Source organism: Salvelinus namaycush, chromosome 1 (genome assembly GCF_016432855.1).
Source record: "Salvelinus namaycush isolate Seneca chromosome 1, SaNama_1.0, whole genome shotgun sequence".
Lineage (NCBI taxonomy): Eukaryota > Metazoa > Chordata > Actinopteri > Salmoniformes > Salmonidae > Salvelinus > Salvelinus namaycush.
In genome coordinates, this window is record NC_052307.1 from 70,834,120 (window position 1) to 70,852,893 (window position 18,774).

The window sequence follows — 18,774 nt, forward strand, 5'->3', positions numbered from 1 at the left end:
ATTTAAAGGGGACGTATGAATTTACTTCTGACGTCAAGATTATTCAAGAGCAGAGACCTCAAGAGGGTCAAAGTAGTTTTTTTGTCAGATGAAAAATGATCAAAGTTACTTGCATCTCCAATGAACAATAAGATAAAAGGGGAGGCAAAACATTGAAGCAATATTTTATTCCAAGATACAATCCAACAAGAGGACAGTGCTACTTCATGATTTTATTTAATATTTCCCAAAAGTGTTTTATTTGGCTTAACCTCAACACAATAAATAATATTCTCTTGACATCTTCCTTCATACACATTCTATCCTTCAGATTAGTGTAAAAATATGTTCTTGCATGGTCTTTCATACACTACTGCAGGGTTTCCCAAACTCGGTGCTGGGGCCCCCCATGGGTACACGTTTAGTTTTTTTCCTTAGCACTACACAGCTGATTCAAATAACCAACTTATCAAAAAGCTTTGATTATTTGAATCAGCTGTGTGGTGCTAGGGCAAAAAACGAATTGTTAAACCAGGGGGGGCTCTATGACCTAGTTTGAAGAAACCCTGCACTACTGTACCAAATACATTATCACCAATATTGTTTCCCACTTCCTGACACTATTCTTTCAAATTGATTAGACAATCAAAGAAACATACATATTCAACTACTCCAAAAACAGAAAGGGTCTGTCAGTTGATTAGAAAATTATATTTTTTCACACATGTCAATACATTTAATCTACCCCTTTCCATGTCTATCCTTTCCACACAGACCTCTTGCATTCACATAAAATGTCCCTTTTGTTCTTCGATTGTGACAGAGAAAACTATCTGGCATAAAACATTTTGTCTTCTGGGAACCATGTGGTCACCCTATCTCTCCTCAGAACTCCTCCTCAGCATTCCGGCAGCGTGACTCTTTCAACAGGGTCAGGCGAGCCAGCACCTCAGAGACAGACAGCTCTCCATGAACCTTGTTGTCCCTCGTACGTACGTTCACGCCGTTAGTCAGCTTCTCTTTCTCACCGACCACTGCCAAGACACAAAGCACAAAGTAGCTCACAGTCCCCACACTGCCAAATCACAGCAAACACAGCTGCCCTAACACATTCACATTTTCAACAACATTTCTGTAGTGATGAGTACAATTATGTTTTTGGCGGCTGAGAAAATTCGATACTAGCAAACATTGTGATAGTAAAAGTCATGAATATATGAATGGCAAAAAAAATCTAATCTACTATAGTAATCCTTCTTACCCAGGATGAAGTTGTACTGGGCTAACTGGGCGTTGCGGATCTTCTTGTTTAAGAGGCAACTGGAGTCGAGATCAGCGTCTGCCATGAATCCGGCCTCCACAAACTGTTTACACATCTGAAGGACAGAATAACCACTCAGTAAATACAAATTCATAAAAAATGACTGGAAGATGAACTGATAAAATGGAACTGCCAACAGACATAAGTTAATATCATGATGAACGGAATGATGAATGTGCAGCATCAGGAACAGGGCCATCTTAATTCAGGGGCTGAAGCCCCTCGGCCCAGGCCCAAGAGGAGGCAAATATATATATACTTTTTACAAAAAACAAAAATACAATACATAATACACATGTAGTATATCAACAACAAAAAAAAGATAATGCAACTGCCAACCACAATAGGACTCATCAGCCCGCTCTCAATGAGTGTTGACAGCCTGCTGCTGCCGCTCTGCTAATCATCAGATGGGGAAGGAGAGGAGGTAAGGGGTCCATGTGGGTAACTGGGGGACCCTGCCCTTATTGGGTAACTGCATAAATAAATAAATGTGACTGGTCTTTTTTTAAGCTATCTGTGACCCACAGATGGATATATGTATTCCCATTCATGTGAAATCCATAGATTAGGGCCTAATGAATTCACTTGATTGATTTCCTTACTTTATATGATCTGTAATTCAGTAAAATCTTTTAAATAGTTTAGTTTATATTTTTGTTCAGTGTACGTAATTTTTGTATCCAACCACAGGAACCGCTCTCAATGTTTAAAAATACACCACAGAGCATAATTTAGCCATAGAGGATCAATAGTTTAAAAAAATAACTGGATTTATTTTTATCACATGTACATACAGGTATCTGCCAAAATAAAGGAAACACAAACATAAAGTGTTTTAAAAGTGTGTTGGGCCACCACAATCTGACAGAACAGCTACAATGCGCCTTGGCGTAGATTTAACAACTGGACCTAAACCATGCCAAGATACTGCACCCCACACCATAACATATACTATTATGTATCTCTCTTTTACTCAAGTGTTTCCTTTATTTTGGCATTTACCGGTGTGCCTTCAGTCAGGAAGGCTGCAGTTTGGGCAGCATGCGCACCAAATATACAGCTTTTCGCATTGTGGCCATAGACATATAATCCATAGAAGGGGTTTGTAACCTCTTACCCTGGCAATTTGACTGTTAAACTCATTGGTACAATAGCAATGGACGTCAGTCCTGACTAATGGGAACTGCCATCTATGGATTATATTTCTATGGTTGGTTGCAGTTGTCGGTTTGCCTTTTGCAAATTTCTAAATACAATTGCGAGAAAAACGTACAGTTTGCCTACTGCTGAAAAGTGAAAACTAATCTGTCTGTAGAACCAATAGAAATAAATTGTTCTCAACAACTCCTAATTTTTAGCAAACAGCACCACTGTTTTTAAAAGTAGCTTATCTTGAGAGAGCCGATGTGCTCGTCGTGGCAATAGCCTATCACCGTGAGTAGCTTATAGTTTAATCTTCATTAGTTGAGTCACTGTGCCACTGGACATTTTATTTAGTAGCCGACTGTAGCCTATTATACACTGCTCAAAAAAATAAAGGGAACACTTAAACAACACAATGTAACTCCAAGTCAATCACACTTCTATGAAATCAAACTGTCCACTTAGGAAGCAACACTGATTGACAATAAATTTCACATGCTGTTGTGCAAATGGAATAGACAAAAGGTGGAAATTATAGGCAATTAGCAAGACACCCCCAAAAAAGGAGTGGTTCTGCAGGTGGTGACCACAGACCACTTCTCAGTTCCTATGCTTCCTGGCTGATGTTTTGGTCACTTTTGAATGCTGGCGGTGCTTTCACTCTAGTGGTAGCATGAGACGGAGTCTACAACCCACACAAGTGGCTCAGGTAGTGCAGCTCATCCAGGATGGCACATCAATGCGAGCTGTGGCAAGAAAGTTTGCTGTGTCTGTCAGCGTAGTGTCCAGAGCATGGAGGCGCTACCAGGAGACAGGCCAGTACATCAGGAGACGTGGAGGAGGCCGTAGGAGGGCAACAACCCAGCAGCAGGACCGCTACCTCCGCCTTTGTGCAAGGAGGAGCACTGCCAGAGCCCTGCAAAATGACCTCCAGCAGGCCACAAATGTACATGTGTCAGCATATGGTCTCACAAGGGCTCTGAGGATCTCATCTCGGTACCTAATGGCAGTCAGGCTACCTCTGGCGAGCACATGGAGGGCTGTGTGGCCCCACAAAGAAATGCCACCCCACACCATGACTGACCCACCGCCAAACCGGTCATGCTGGAGGATGTTGCAGGCAGCAGAACGTTCTCCACGGCGTCTCCAGACTCTGTCACATGTGCTCAGTGTGAACCTGCTTTCATCTGTGAAGAGCACAGTGGCGAATTTGCCAATCTTGGTGTTCTCTGGCAAATGCCAAACGTCCTGCACGGTGTTGGGCTGTAAGCACAACCCCCACCTGTGGACGTCGGGCCCTCATACCACCCTCATGGAGTCTGTTTCTGACCGTTTGAGCAGACACATGCACATTTGTGGCCTGCTGGAGGTCATTTTGCAGGGCTCTGGCAGTGCTCCTCCTTGCACAAAGGCGGAGGTAGCGGTCCTGCTGCTGGGTTGTTGCCCTCCTACGGCCTCCTCCACGTCTCCTGATGTACTGGCCTGTCTCCTGGTAGCGCCTCCATGCTCTGGACACTACGCTGACAGACACAGCAAACCTTCTTGCCACAGCTCGCATTGATGTGCCATCCTGGATGAGCTGCACTACCTGAGCCACTTGTGTGGGTTGTAGACTCCGTCTCATGCTACCACTAGAGTGAAAGCACCGCCAGCATTCAAAAGTGACCAAAACATCAGCCAGGAAGCATAGGAACTGAGAAGTGGTCTGTGGTCACCACCTGCAGAACCACTCCTTTATTGAGGGTGTCTTGCTAATTGCCTATAATTTCCACCTTTTGTCTATTCCATTTGCACAACAGCATGTGAAATTTATTGTCAATCAGTGTTGCTTCCTAAGTGGACAGTTTGATTTCACAGAAGTGTGATTGACTTGGAGTTACATTGTGTTGTTTAAGTGTTCCCTTTATTTTTTTGAGCAGTGTATATACTGTATGTATGTATATATATTTCCTCCTAATATTGTACAATCTGTGTGTCGCTTCATTGGCCTGGGTTATTGTTTGTTTGAATTCAAGACCAGATTGATCTCAGTTTGTCAATCAGAGTAGCCACTCATTTTGGTCATTTGTGTGGTATTTAAAAAGGTTTAGCTAATGTCTTCTGTCATGTAAAAGGCAGATTTTTTTTCGGACCCTGATAAAAACAAATTCACTGTGTGTGGAAATCCTAAAAATGCCTCTGCTCAACTGTAGTCTATGCCACATGACAAATGTTATTATGGCTTTATTATAAAGAGGCTTTTTCGTCAACAGTAAATTTACCGCGCATTGAATTTGCATCTTGCTACACAGATTTGTTTACGGAAAATGGTGTGCCGGGAAGGGGGAGGGCCTATGATTTCTTAATCCGGCCCTGATCATAAACGGTAGAAATATGAAAGGAAGACAAGTTTCGGAAATAGAAGGCTAGGGTACCCTCTTGGCATATTCTTCACAGGTAGGGTTGACAGGTACAAACATCACCTGACGTGGGGACAGCCAGAGGGGCCTGGAGAAGAAACACAATATGGCTGGATAAGTAGCAAATCAAAACACTATATACATGACTGATTCTCCAGTCTATGATTGCATCTTATGTAACACAACAAATTAATTGGTCCTCTTTGCTACTCACCATTTCCCAGCGTAGTTCTCAGTGAGGATGGCTATCATCCTCTCCACAGAGCCCAGAATGGCCCGGTGGATGATGACCGGCTTCGCTTTGTCATCCCCGTCCTTCCTGCATGTCACAGGATTCAACATCAATATCAGTCACAGCACCACTTCATGCTCAATTATAACTACGTATTTAACCATTATTTATTCTACCTTTAGCTCTATAAACAACTGTATAAATTATATTCAAAAAGGTTAAAAAAATATGTTTTATCTCGATGAGACTAACCTCATCGAGATAAAACTTTTTTTTTTTTTTTTACCTTTTTGAATACAATTTATACAGTTGTTTATAGAGCTTCATAAGGTTTTCTACCTCGTTAAAAATCCAACTTTAAATCCAATTATTTAAAGGACTTTTAAGTCCACTTTCTAGTACAAAGTGTTCAGGTGAGAACTCATACTGAAGGAGGGATTAATGACTAATCTTGCTTCCTATAACAGGATACAGACTCAGCATTGTGTCACGACTAGTTTGATTAGGTGACTCACTCACCCTACAAAGGTCAGGTTAAAGCGGATGGGAAGCTGGAAGTCCAGCTGAATGGTTGCACATTGATGATACCGGCCAATAGCATCTTTGATCTTAATGTCAATCTGAAATGGCACAACAAAAGTATTACATGGTTTTCCTTCCTGAGAGTTTTAGACCTTATTTAATTGAAGGGGAAATGCAATATCTTTCAGGGAAATATCCATGGCTATAACAAGTACAAACCTTTAATTAAATTGATTTCCTGAGAATTCTAGACCTTATTTAATTGAAGGGGTGAAGAAAATATATAGCAAGGAAATATCAGCTGCTGTAATACAAACCTTGGGTCCATAGAAAGCACCGTCTCCGGGGTTTAGTTTCCATGGCTCCCCAAACTCATTCAGGCTGTTCTCCAGTTGCTTTTAAACAGAGGGAATCAATTAACATACATTTCAAAATACATCCTGGGTCATTCTTCCTTTAAATTATGTTTCTTTATGCGACATTTCAGGAATATTTCATGGACACGCATGTTTAATTCTACCTTCTCAGCCTGGTTCCAGATAGCGATATCTCCTAGGTACTTCTCTGGACGGGTTGAAAGGTGCAGCTGGAAAGAGAAGCCAAAGACATCATAGACACAGCGGAGGAAGTCCAGACAGCCCTTCATCTCAGACTCAATCTGCAAGAGAGAGAAAGGGAATACAGAGGGTCATCTGAATGGCGATGAGATTAAGTACCCAGCAGGGTTGGGGTCAATTCCATTTCATGAAGAAATTAGGAAAATTGAAACAGAAATGTCCATTTACTTCCTGATTTGAAGTTGACCCCAACCCTAGTACCTAGCTACTTTAATAAGATGTTCCTCTTCAATAGCCATAGCTGGTCTGGTCACCTACAGTTGAAGTCGGAAGTTTACATACACTTAGGTTGGAGTCATTAAAACTCATTTTTCAATCACTCCACAAATTTCTTGTTGACAAACTACAGTTTTGGCAAGTTGGTTAGGACATCTACTTTTTGCATGACACGTAATTTTTCCAACTACTGTTACCAGACAGATTATTCACTGTATCACAATTCCAGTGGGTCAAAAGTTTACATACACTAAGTTGACTGTGCTTTTAAACAGCTTGGAAAATTCCAGAAGATGTCATGGCTTTAGAAGCTTCTGTTAGGCTAATTGACATAATTTGAGTCAATTAGAGGTGTACCTGTGGATGTATTTTAAGGCCATCTCTTCAAACTCAGCGCCTCTTTGCTTAACATCATGTGAAAATCAGAAGAAATCAGCCAAGACCTCAGAAAAAAAATTGTAGACCTCCACAAGTCTGGTTCATCCTTGGGAGCAATTTCCAAATGCCTGAAGGTACCACGATCATCTGTACAAACAATAGTATGCAAGTATAAACACCATGGGACCACGCTGCCGCCATACTGCTCAGGAAGGAGACGCGTTCTGTCTCCTAGAGATGAACGTACTTTGGTGAGAAAAGTGCAAATCAATCCCAGAACAACAGCAAAGGACCTTGTGATGACTCCTTGCTGTCCCCAGTCCACCTGGCCGTGCTGCTGCTCCAGTTTCAACTGTTCTGCCTGCGGCTATGGAACCCTGACCTGTTCACCGGACGTGCTACCTGTCCCAGACCTGCTGTTTTCAACTCTCTAGAGACTGCAGGAGCGGTAGAGATACTCTTAATGATCGGCTATGAAAAGCCAACTGACATTTACTCCTGAGGTGCTGACTTGCTGCACCCTCGACAACTACTGTGATTATTATTATTTGACCATGCTGGTAATTTATGAACATTTGAACATCTTGGCCATGTTCTGTTATAATCTCCACCCGGCACAGCCAGAAGAGGACTGGCCACCCCTCATAGCCTGGTTCCTCTCTAGGTTTCTTCCTAGGTTTTGGCCTTTCTAGGGAGTTTTTCCTAGCCACCGTGCTTCTACACCTGCATTGCTTGCTGTTTGGGGTTTTAGGCTGGGTTTCTGTACAGCACTTTGAGATATCAGCTGATGTAAGAAGGGCTATATAAATAAATTTGAAGACGCTGGAGGAAACAGGTACAAAAGTGTCTATATTCACAATAAAACAAGTCCTATATCGACATAACCTGAAAGGCGGCTCAGCAAGGAAGAAGCCACTGCTCCAAAACCGCCATAAAAAAGCCAGACTACGGTTTGCAACTGCACATGGGGACAAAGATGGTACTTTTTGGAGGAATGTCCTCTGGTCTGATGAGACAAAAATAGAAATGTTTGGCCATAATGACCATCGTTATGTTTGGAGGAAAAAGGGGGGGGCTTGCAAGCCGAAGAACACCATCCCAACCGTGAAGCACAGAGATGGCAGCATCATGTTGTGGGGGTGCTTTGCTGCAGGAGGGACTGGTGCACTTCACAAAATAGATGGCATCATGAGGGAGAAAAATTATGTATATATATATATATATAGAAGCAACATCTCAAGACATCAGTCAGGAAGTTAAAGCTTGATCGCAAATGGGTCTTCCAAATGGACAATGACCCCATGCATACTTCCAAAGTTGTGGCAAAATGGCTTAAGGACAGCAAAGTCAAGGTATTGGAGTGGTCATCACAAAGCCCTGACCTCAATCCTATAGAAAAGTTGTGGGCAGAACTGAAAAAGCGTGTATGAGCAAGGAGGCCTACAAACCTGACTCGGTTACACCAGCTCTGTCAGGAGGAATGGGCCAACATTCTCCCAATTTATTGTGGGAAGCTTGTTGAAGGCTACCCGAAACGTTTAACCCAAGTTAAACAATTTAAAAGGCAATGCTGCCAAATACTAATTGAGTGTATGTAAACTTCTGACCCACTGGTAATGTGATGAAAGAAATAAAAGCTGAAATTAATAATTCTCTCTACTATTATTCTGACATTTCACATTCTTAAAATAAAGTGGTGATCCTCACTGACCTAAGACAGGGAATTTTTACTAGGATTAAATGCCAGGAATTGTGAAAAACTGAGTTTAAATGTATTTGGCTTAGGTGTATGTAAACTTCCGACTTCAACTGTACCTGTTCCATGGTGCAGAAGATGTGAGCGTCATCCTGTTGGAAGCGGCGCACCCTCGTAAGGCCGGTCAGTGTCCCTGATAGCTCATTCCTATGGAGCACCCCGAAATCAGCCAGTCTCAGAGGCAGCTCCCTCCACGACCGAGGTCTGTGGCTGAACATCAGACTGAGGAAGAGAACGGGAGGATCCAGGAGAATGTGGACGGAAAAAGAGGGTGATGGATGAGAAGATATGCAGTTGAAGCAATGGGAGTAGTTAAGGTTACATAAATGCTTTGAAAGTACCTTCCTTATAAGCCATCATACCTTCATATTAACCAATAACATATAGGGAGGTCCAGTTTCCCAGACAAAGGTTAAGCCTAGTCTTGGAATAAAGTTATTTCAGTGGATATTCTCCATTGAGCATGGTTTTTAGTCTAGTAAGTAATCAAGTAGCCTTGCATCTCCTGTTTCTGCAGCGTGAGGCAGCTTGATGTAGAAGTACACCCCCTGTAGAGGACGCTAGTCTATTACAGGGCCTTATCTCCTAATGCTGAGTTCCAAGCAGACACATTGGGTCCAGACACATTGGGTCCCATTTTTACAGTTTTTGGTATAACTCGGCCGGGGATTAAACTCCCAACCTCAGGGAGGATGGACACTAACTACAAGGCCACGGAGTTGGTTTTTAGTCCAGGACCAGGCTTAAAACGTGTCAGGGAAATCGGCCCAATACCAAACCAATGTACCTACCAGTGTCCAGGACAGTTCATGGGCTTCAGTGCAAAGACGTCCTGCTCCACTGGGAAGGAGAACATGTTGTCGCTGTAGTGCTGCCAGTGGCCTGAAGTCTCCCACAGCTTACTGTTATAGATGTTAGGAGAGGCCACCTCCTGAAAACCTCTTCTACAGTATTCCTCCTGCAAAGCACATTCACCAGATCACAGCAAGACTGAGTGGTACTTAACTTCAGCATCTTTTCGGTTACTATGGTTATAAAGCACCAAAGTAGTCCATGAACATGCTGTAATTGTGAATTCTACAGGTGGGTATTGTTGTATATTGGCAGAAGATGGACAGATTGCTTCTCTGCCTTTTGGCTGTGATCAGGTGTAGGTGGTTGAGGCTGGTTGGTCGCGTCTTACCCTGATGAAGTCAGTGAGTGTGTTGTACAGGTAGGCTCCACGCGGGAGGAAGAAGCAGCTGCCAGGGCTCAGGTCATGGAAAAAAAACAGTTCCTGTTCCTGTTGTACAGTAGAGACAAACAGAGAGGAAGCTTAAAGACTTCACAGATTGACAGTTACAGATAGTGAGGCAGCTCATCCTCTCTGTGGGGAAGAAGTTAAATCAAACGACAGCAAATCTGTCCATGAATGACACCCACAGATATGTCCTCTACTTCTAAACCTTCAACTTCTAAATGAAAAGGATCACACCATCATAGGAGTAACATGTTTAAAAATTACTTTAGACTTTGTCCCCCTGGATAACAACAATGAAAATAAAAGCAGCAGTGAGTCCATGGTTTAATATAGAGATCAGTGTTGTGTTGTAATCAGTTGTGGCTGGGCCGTGGGGTTGCTGCCATCTGTGTCTCCCGCTGGGAGGATAGATCCAGCCTGCCTGAGGACCAGCTGGAGCTCACATAGTATGACTCACTGATACATCATGCAGTTAAACACACAGCACCCCCCACAGGAACAACCAAGCAACAACAGTAAGCATGCAGTGCTTAAAGTGTCCGCATACTTCCTAGTCGAAAGTTCCGAAGAGTTTGTGCATATATTATGAAGACATGTTTTTTTCGTTTTGGACTTTGGTAAGGGTTTTTTCGGCTGTTTGGGCACAACATTTTTTTGAGACCAGCCGAACTTCGGAAGCCGAAGTATATGCCCCTTCGTCCATGAGTGGTCAACTTTAGGGATACGTCAATAAATTCTTTGTCATTCAACCAGAGACGACTCGTTTTCATGCACATTTTTTCATTGGAAATACTGCACCAAGCATCTAAGTTTGATGTAAAATCACGTGACTAAGATCTCCTCGGCAAAAAATTAAAAATTAATAACAGATTTCTTGAGTTTTCTTAGATTAATTCTGACTATTTTGAGGAAGTGTATACTGGCTACGGAGTCTCAAAATGGCCAAACAGTACTAAACTCAACAAAAAAAGAAACGTCCCTTTTTCAGGACCCTGTCTTTCAAAAATAATTTGTAAAAATCCAAATAACTTCAGATGTTCATTGTTAAGGGTTTAAACACTGTTTCCTATGCTTGTTCAATGAAACAAACAATTAATGAACATGCACCTGTGGAACGGTCATTAAGACACTAACAGCTTACAGATGGTAGGCAATTAAGGTCACAGTTATGAACATTTAGGACACTAAAGAGGCCTTTCTACAGACTCTGAAAAACACCAAAAGAAAGATGCCCAGGGTCCCTGCTCATCTGCGTGAACATGCCTTAGGCATGCTGGAAGCAGGCATGAGGACTGCAGATGTGGCCAGGGAAATAAATTGCAATGTCTGTACTGTGAGACGCCTAACAACGTCGCCTATGGGCACAAACCCACTGCCGCTGGACCAGACAGGACTGGCAAAAAGTGCTCTTCACTGACGAGTCGCGGTTTTGTCTCACCAGGGGTGATGGTCGGATTCGCGTTAATCGTCGAAGAAATGAGCGTTACACCGAGGCCTGTACTCTGGAGCGGGATCGATTTGGAGGTGGAGGGTCCGTCATGGTCTGGGGCGGTGTGGTCTGGGACATATTATTCCATTTCTGTTAGTATTCCATTTCTGTTAGTCACATGTCTGTGGGACTTGTTCAGTTTGTCTCAGTTGTTGAATCTTATGTTCATACAAATATTTACACATGTTAAGTTTGCTAAAAATAAACGCAGTTGACAGTGAGAGGACGTTTCTTTTTTAATTAACTTTTTTCTGAGTTAATTTCCACTTTTTTCTCGTTTTCCAAGCGAAGGTCTAGCCACCAGGCGAACTGAAGCTTGCTGGCGCCTTTAGGTCGGTTTGTAAAATACAAAGTAAATTAGAGTGATTTGTCACTTTCAATGTTGGCAGTTCTGTAACTCACTTTGGATAAAAGTGAGTTAAAAAGATCCCCAAAAAGTATGTCTGTAATGAAGCCCTTTTGTGGGGGGGGGGGGGAAAGGTTCACGCACTGGGCCTGGCTCCCCAGTGCGTGGACCTCTGCCCTCCCAGTCACACCCATGGCTGCGCCCCTGCCCAGTCATGTGAAATCCATAAATTAGGGCATAATTTATTTATTTCAATTGACCGATTTCCTTATATGAAATGTAATTCAACAAAAACTTTGAAATTGTTACATGTTGCATTTCTATTTTTGTTCAGCATATATGAACATATATCATTATATTAATTGAGGGTCTCTTTCAATGGCTGTGTTAAGAAACCAAAACCAACTAAATAGTCTTCCTCAGTCAACTCCCAAAGTGACACCCCCCCCCACAGTGAGGACTGACCTTTCCAATCTTCCGATGGTCTCTGTTCCTAGCCTCTTCCTGAAAGCGTTCCCACTCCTTCAGCATCTTGGAGTCTGGGAAGGAGATGCCGTAGATACGCTGCAGGGTCTCCATGTCCGAACGGCCCTCCCAGTACGTAGAAGAGTTCTGTCGATATTACAGGAAAGGAGTGGAGCGGAGAGCAGATACTGTGACACTGTTTTTCAGCTTAAGAAATGATTGGATATTGTAGTCTGTGTGTGCGTCACGTCACATACCTTGTAGATCTTCAAGGCTTTAATCTTTCCTGTGTGTCTTACATGGGGCCCACGACACAGGTCTATCAGAGGCCCACATCTAAAACAGTAGAAAACTCATTTTAGCAGGGCATGGACCAGTGAAGGTCTTCAAATTCATTAAAAAATAGTTTACCATAATATATGAAAGCCTAATCCTTCACATTTATGACCGATTTAGAATTTGATGTACATTCCAAAGATTTATGTGAATGATTCAAAACAAGAGGGTATAAAGAAGAATTATTGGAAAATTCCCTTAAGAGAGTAAGACAAGCTGAGTGGAATGCATTATTGCAACCATGTCAAAGGAATCCCTCTCCTCCCGCTTAGCTTTTGTGTCCACCTTCAGTTCCATTTCAAGGTCGATCAAGGAAGTGGTTAATAGACATTGGCACATATTACACAGCGACCCCAGCTTTGGCAAAGCGTTTGAATTCCTCCCGAGGTCTTGCTATAAGAGACACTCAAATTTAAAGGGATTGTTTAGTACGGTCAGATTTGCCTAATAAAAAAAGAGTTGCATTTCATCATTCCGATGGCAGTTTCCTTGTCACAACTGTCCACTGTTATGCCATGATCAGAGGGAACTCTTATCCATCCCCATTCGAGTGGGAGGATAAAGGTTTGAGGTAGAATAACATGTAACACAAAATATGTTGTATATCTACTTAAGTGTGTTCCTGTAACTTTAATGTTGTGGGTAAGACCAAACATGAACTTAAGACAATGTGAGCATAAGAGCTCCATTCGAAACCATGATGGAAAAATAATTACCTGTTGCCAGAAATTTCAACAGCCATAATCATGAACTAAGTGCATTACGTTATATAGGCATTGAATTGGTGAAAGCACCACGTATGGGAGGAGATAGGGGTCAATTACCTCTCCAATGAGAGACATATTGGATAGACCGCTTGACCACTCTATCCCCAGCACGCCTTAATGAGGAGTGGTCTTCTTGTTTTTTTTGTAGTAGGTTATAAATATGCCAAATATTTAGGTAATGACATCATGTATTTGTACTGTGTGTCTATAGATCTATATTTGATTGTCACGTTTCCCCCAAAGCTCCCTCTGCTGGGATCTCTTGATTGGGCCAATACTGGCTGAATTTATAATTATGCCCACCTGTGTGGTCTTGTTGGTGTGACATTGATTGCTATTGCCTTGCACGCTGAAGGGCTCATACCCAAAACATTTGTGCAGCGATAAAAATGTCAATTTAAGTTTATTTACTGGAGTACAGTCCTATTTCTGTTCTTCAAATTCACCAACATGTTAAACCAGTCTTCTGAATATTTGCTGTACACCAAATAATATTCTGTGATTTACAACTAAACATCAAGAGCTGCTTACCTGTAGACTGTTGTAGTGGGTGTGGTGACTTTCTCATTCAGAATGCGACACTTGAATTTGTTGTACTGAAAATATGGACGCAAACAGATTGGGAAAAAAATAAATACTAATTGCTGCTGATCTACTGACAACCCAAATGAACAAGAAACATCTATAAAACATTATATAATCGAGCTACAATCTTTCACCAGAGGGTGGAGAGATGCCAATGTAGTGTAGAGATCCTCTCCTCTCACCTTGAACATCTTCAGTAGGGTCTCCTTGCTGACCTCCAGCCTCTCGAAGGGCTGTTTCTCCTTCACCACAGACTTGCACAGCGCCTCCAGGTACTCAAACTCTGTACTCGACACACCCCTGGCCAGGACAGGACACAGGTCAAACAGAACCCTCAGTAACAACACACCTGTCATAGGCTACTCACTACACCAGCTCTGTATCATTTCTGCTCATTACTTTATAAAGGAGACTGGAAGCTTGTTTTTTCTTAACAATGATAGATGCTTACTGGGGTCCATCGAGGAACATGTCATAGTAGAAACCATTCTCAATGGGTGGTCCATAACACAGACAGCCTCCATAGAAACGCTCCATGGCCTCACCAAGGATGTGAGCACTAGAGTGCCAGTACACCTGAAACAAGGAGCGGAAACATCTCTGTTACTACCTCCAAGAACAAAGACTATAGAGATTAGAGAGTATGATAGCCCAGAGGGCACATTATACTCACAGCCTGGGCATCATCATTGTCAAAGCGCAGGATCTCCAGTGAGCAGCTCTTCTCCAGAGGTCTATCCAGGTCCCACAGGTCCCCATTCACCCGGGAAATCACTGCATTGTCAGCCAAGCCCTGACTGAGAGAAATACGATATACCACCATCACCACATAGTGCTCATGTGCTGATACAAACAATGGCAAAGACAGAGGGGTGCAACTAATGTCTCCCAGTAACATCATGATCCTCCTAACCTGGTTCCAGATTTGTCTATGCTGCCAACTTCTATGAATGTTTTGCCATGACAATGGCCATAGGAGTTGACTGCACAGCTCAAAAAGATATGGGACAGGGATATTATGGTCCAAGATAAGCTCCAGATCCCTCACCTGATGCCACAGGCCAGCTGGTAGGGGGTAGTGACCCAGGCCTGACCCTCCACCCTGCGTCCATCTGGCAGCTCCACAGTGATGGGCTGGCTGTCTGCAGCTCTCCTGGCCAGCAGAGCATCGCTCTCCTTTTTCAGCTCCTCATACAGCTGCATGCGCTCTGAGATGTAGCCAGGCCACGGTTTCAGCTGGAAAGACTAACATGGTGATTTATAGGAACTTATGGAAAGAAACTGGGGGGAATTATTTGGGTATTGGTAAGGATATTGCACAACTTTGAAGGAGCGCTTGATTGCATGCATGGGACTTCTAGAATAGATGTATGGGATATTGAACCTTTGGGAGGTAATGTTCCTAATCATTACCTCTCTGCCACCACCCCCTCCCTGTGCCTTCTTCTTCTTGTTCTCTGGCTTCTCCTTATCAACAGGTTTGGTCTCATGAGTTGCTGCCTGCACAGAGGTGTAAATTCAAAGGTTTGGTTAATATGTGAACAAAAACATGCAAATATTGTTATTGACATTCTACTTAGTGAAAACCACAATAAATAACTGTTGTCTTATAGCCATATGATGTTCCATAAGCATGTTCAGTGGACTACACACCGAGTTGTCAACCTATTTCGAGACCAGGGGCAGGGGAGGGTTAGGCAAAAGGTTGGCAGCGTGGTTAGGTCTAAAATCAAATTTTTGATTTAACCTTTATTTAACCAGGTAGGCCAGTTGAGAACAAGTCCTCATTTACGACTGCGACTTGGCCAAGATAAAGCAAAGCAGTGAGACAAAAAACAGAGTTACACATGGGATAAACAAAAGTACAGTCAATAACACAATAGAAAAATATATATACAGTGTGTGCAAATGGAGTAAGGAGGTAAGGCAATAAATAGGCCACAGTAGCGAAGCAATTACAATTTAGCAAATGAACACTGGAGTGATAGATGTGCAGATGATGATGTGCAAGTAGAAATACTGGTGTGCAAAAGAGCAAAAAAAGTAAATAAAAACAATATGGGGATGAGGTAAGTAGTTGGATGGGCTATTTACAGATGGGCTGTGTACAGCTGCAGCGATCGGTAAGCTGCTCAGATAGCTGATGCTTAAAGTTAGTGAGGGAGATATAAGTCTCCAACTTCAGAGATTTTTGCAATTCGTTCCAGTCATTGGCAGCAGAGAACTGGAAGGAAAGGCGGCCAAAGGAGGTGTTGACTTTGGGGATGACCAGTGAGATGTACCTGCTGGAGCGTGTGCTACGGGTGGGTGTTGTTATGGTGACCAGTGAGCTGAGATACGGCAGAGCTTAACCTAGCAAAGACCTGGAGCCAGTGGGTCTGGCGACGAATATGTAGCGAGGGCCAGCCAACGGGAGCATACAGGTCGCAGTGGTGGGTGGTATATGGGGCTTTGGTGACAAAACGGATGACACTGTGATAGACTGCATCCAATTTGCTGAGTAGAGTGTTGGAGGCTATTTTGTGAAAGACATCGCCAAAGTCTAGGATCGGTAGGATAGTCAGTTTTACGAGGGTATGTTTGGCAGCGTGAGTGAAGGAGGCTTTGTTGCGAAATAGGAAGCCGATTCTAGATTTAATTCTGGATTGGAGATGCTTAATACGAGTCTGGAAGGAGAGTTTACAGTAGCCAGACACCTATGTATTTGTAGTTCTCCACATATTCTAGGTCAGAACCGTCCAGAGTAGTGATGCTAGTCGGGCGGGCGGGTGCGGGCAGCAATCGGTTGAAGAGCATGCATTTCGTTTTACTAGCGTTTAAGAGCAGTTGGAGGCCACGGAAGTAGTGTTGTATGGCATAGAAGCTCGTTTGGAGGTTTGTTAACACAGTGCCCAAAGAAGAGCCAGATTTATACAGAATGGTGTTGTCTGCGTAGAGGTGGATCAAGGAATCACCCGCAGCAAGAGCGACATCGTTGATATTTAGAGAAAAGAGTCGGCCCGAGAATTGAACCCTGTGGTTCCCCCATAGAGACTGCCAGAGGTCCGGACGACAGGTCCTCCGATTTGACACACTGAACTCTATCAGAGAAGTAGTTGGTGAACCAGTCATTTGAGAAACCAAGGCTGTTGAGTCTGCCGATAAGAATACGGTGATTGACAGAGTCGAAAGCCTTGGCCAGGTCGATGAAGACGGCTGCACAGTACTGTATTTTATCGATGGCAGTTATATCGTTTAGTACCTTGAGCGTGGCTGAGGTGCACCCGTGACCAGCTCTGAAACCGGATTGCACAGCGGAGAAGGTACGGTGGGATTCTAAATGGTCAGTGATCTGTTTGTTAAATTGGCTTTCGAAGACTTTAGAAAGGCAGGGCAGGATGGATATAGGTCTGTAACAGTTTGGGTCTAGAAGAGGATGACCACGGCAGCTTTCCAATCTTTAGGAATCTCGGACGATACAAAAGAGGTTGAACAGACTGGTAATAGACTGGAATCTGCTATCTGGATTTGGGTGAGGGAGAAGCTGGGGAGGCTTGGGCAAGTAGCTGTGGGGGGTGCAGAGCTGTTGGCCGGGGTAGGGGTAGCCAGAAGGAAAGCATGGCCAGCCGTAGAGAAATGCTTATTGAAATTCTCGTTTATCGTGGATTTATCGGTGGTGACAGTGTTTCCTAGCCTCAGTGCAATGGACAGCTGGGAGGAGGTGCTCTTATTCTCCATGGACTTTACAGTGTCCCACAACTTTTTGGAGTTAGCTACAGGTTGCAAATTTCTGTTTGAAAAAGCTAGCTTTTGCTTTCCTGACTTCCCTGAAAAGTTGCATATCGCGGGGACTATTCGATGCTAGTGCAGTCCGCCACAGGATGTTTTTGTGCTGGTCGAGGGCAGTAAGGTCTGGAGTGAACCATGGGCTATATCTGTTCTTAGTTCTACATCTTTTGAAAGGGGCATGCTTATTTAAGATGGTGAGGAAATTACTTTTAAAGAACGACCAGGCATCCTCTACTCTACATCCTCAATATCCTTCCAGGATACCCGGGCCAGATCGATTAGAAAGGCCTGCTCGGATTAGTGTTTTAGGGAGCGTTTGACAGTGATGAGGGGGTGGTCGTTTTTAATTAGATACATTGTATAAATGGTCGGGGTTTAGACATAATCATGACTTTGTGGCCATGGAAGCTAGTGACGACCGTATTGTTATCTGGCAGATGCTGGATAATGTCTCCGCCTACTCCCGATCTGCACTATCTAGTAACCACTATAGGCTCCCTAGGCAACTACTGGTTGGACTAGGACATCAAGCTACAGGCCACATACAACCACACAATTGACATGCACTAAGGTGGTTAGCTAGCTACCTTATTATTATCATAATTGCGGTTCTTTGGTTGTTGCTGTTGTTGTTTTTTCCCTGTCTTCTCCTGGCCTTTGTTTGTGCCCCTCTTGCCCTGTCCCTCCAGGGCGAGCTCTTCCTGGAGACCCCGGCGGAGGTGCACGAGACGAAATTTGAGCTTCTCATTCTCGCTCCGTAAGCTCTCCAGCTCCGGAGAACTGGCGAGAATGCTGGCGACCTCTGGACCACCATTTAGCCCGTCTCGTAGGAGGCTAAATTCCCGAGTGAGGAGCTCTATCTGCTCCTCTTGCGCGGTCAAACGTGCTGCCATGCACTCCGCCATCTTTAAATTACTATTCTCTTTCATCAGCAACTGGGAATAGGGTCTTCCTGTCATCAACAGTGAATGGGAATGGAATTATAGCGCCCTCTTGCGCTTTAGTTTTGTGTTGTAACTTTCACATTTAGAACAGTCAGTTAATGTCGGCTTGATGCTGCTATTGTAAAAGCCACATACATAGTAAGAGTTTTACTGTAGCAATGACTGGTTACTATTTCAATAAATGTGAGGTTGTCTTCTCTGGATTGCCTTTACAGATAAGGCCTTCTAGATAAGGCCGAGTATTAAATATCAAACCGATAGAGGGCAG

At 43.4% G+C, this 18,774-nt stretch overlaps 1 protein-coding gene across 3 annotated transcripts; it reads right to left on the reverse strand.

Moving 5' to 3' along the window:
• Window positions 1-152: 152 nt before the first annotated feature.
• On the reverse strand, window positions 153-18,472 carry LOC120048117 (threonine--tRNA ligase 1, cytoplasmic-like). 3 transcript variants are annotated; one of them, XM_038993844.1, is made up of 19 exons: window positions 18,150-18,472; window positions 15,208-15,294; window positions 14,843-15,030; window positions 14,468-14,591; window positions 14,246-14,370; window positions 13,977-14,094; window positions 13,741-13,805; window positions 12,364-12,442; window positions 12,107-12,253; window positions 9,750-9,848; window positions 9,358-9,524; window positions 8,626-8,788; window positions 6,120-6,257; window positions 5,917-5,994; window positions 5,597-5,697; window positions 5,060-5,164; window positions 4,861-4,933; window positions 1,241-1,355; window positions 153-1,013 (listed from the first exon to the last, which is right to left on the reverse strand). In XM_038993844.1, exons 1-19 carry the CDS (start codon window positions 18,465-18,467, stop codon window positions 865-867), a joined length of 2,439 nt encoding a protein of 812 aa, XP_038849772.1. In that variant the 5' UTR covers window positions 18,468-18,472; the 3' UTR covers window positions 153-864. The 3 variants fall into 3 exon arrangements, with proteins under 3 accessions (XP_038849772.1, XP_038849781.1, XP_038849763.1); XM_038993853.1 differs by having other exon boundaries at window positions 4,909-4,933; window positions 14,843-15,039; XM_038993835.1 differs by having other exon boundaries at window positions 14,843-15,039.
• Between the last annotated feature and the right edge of the window lie 302 nt (window positions 18,473-18,774).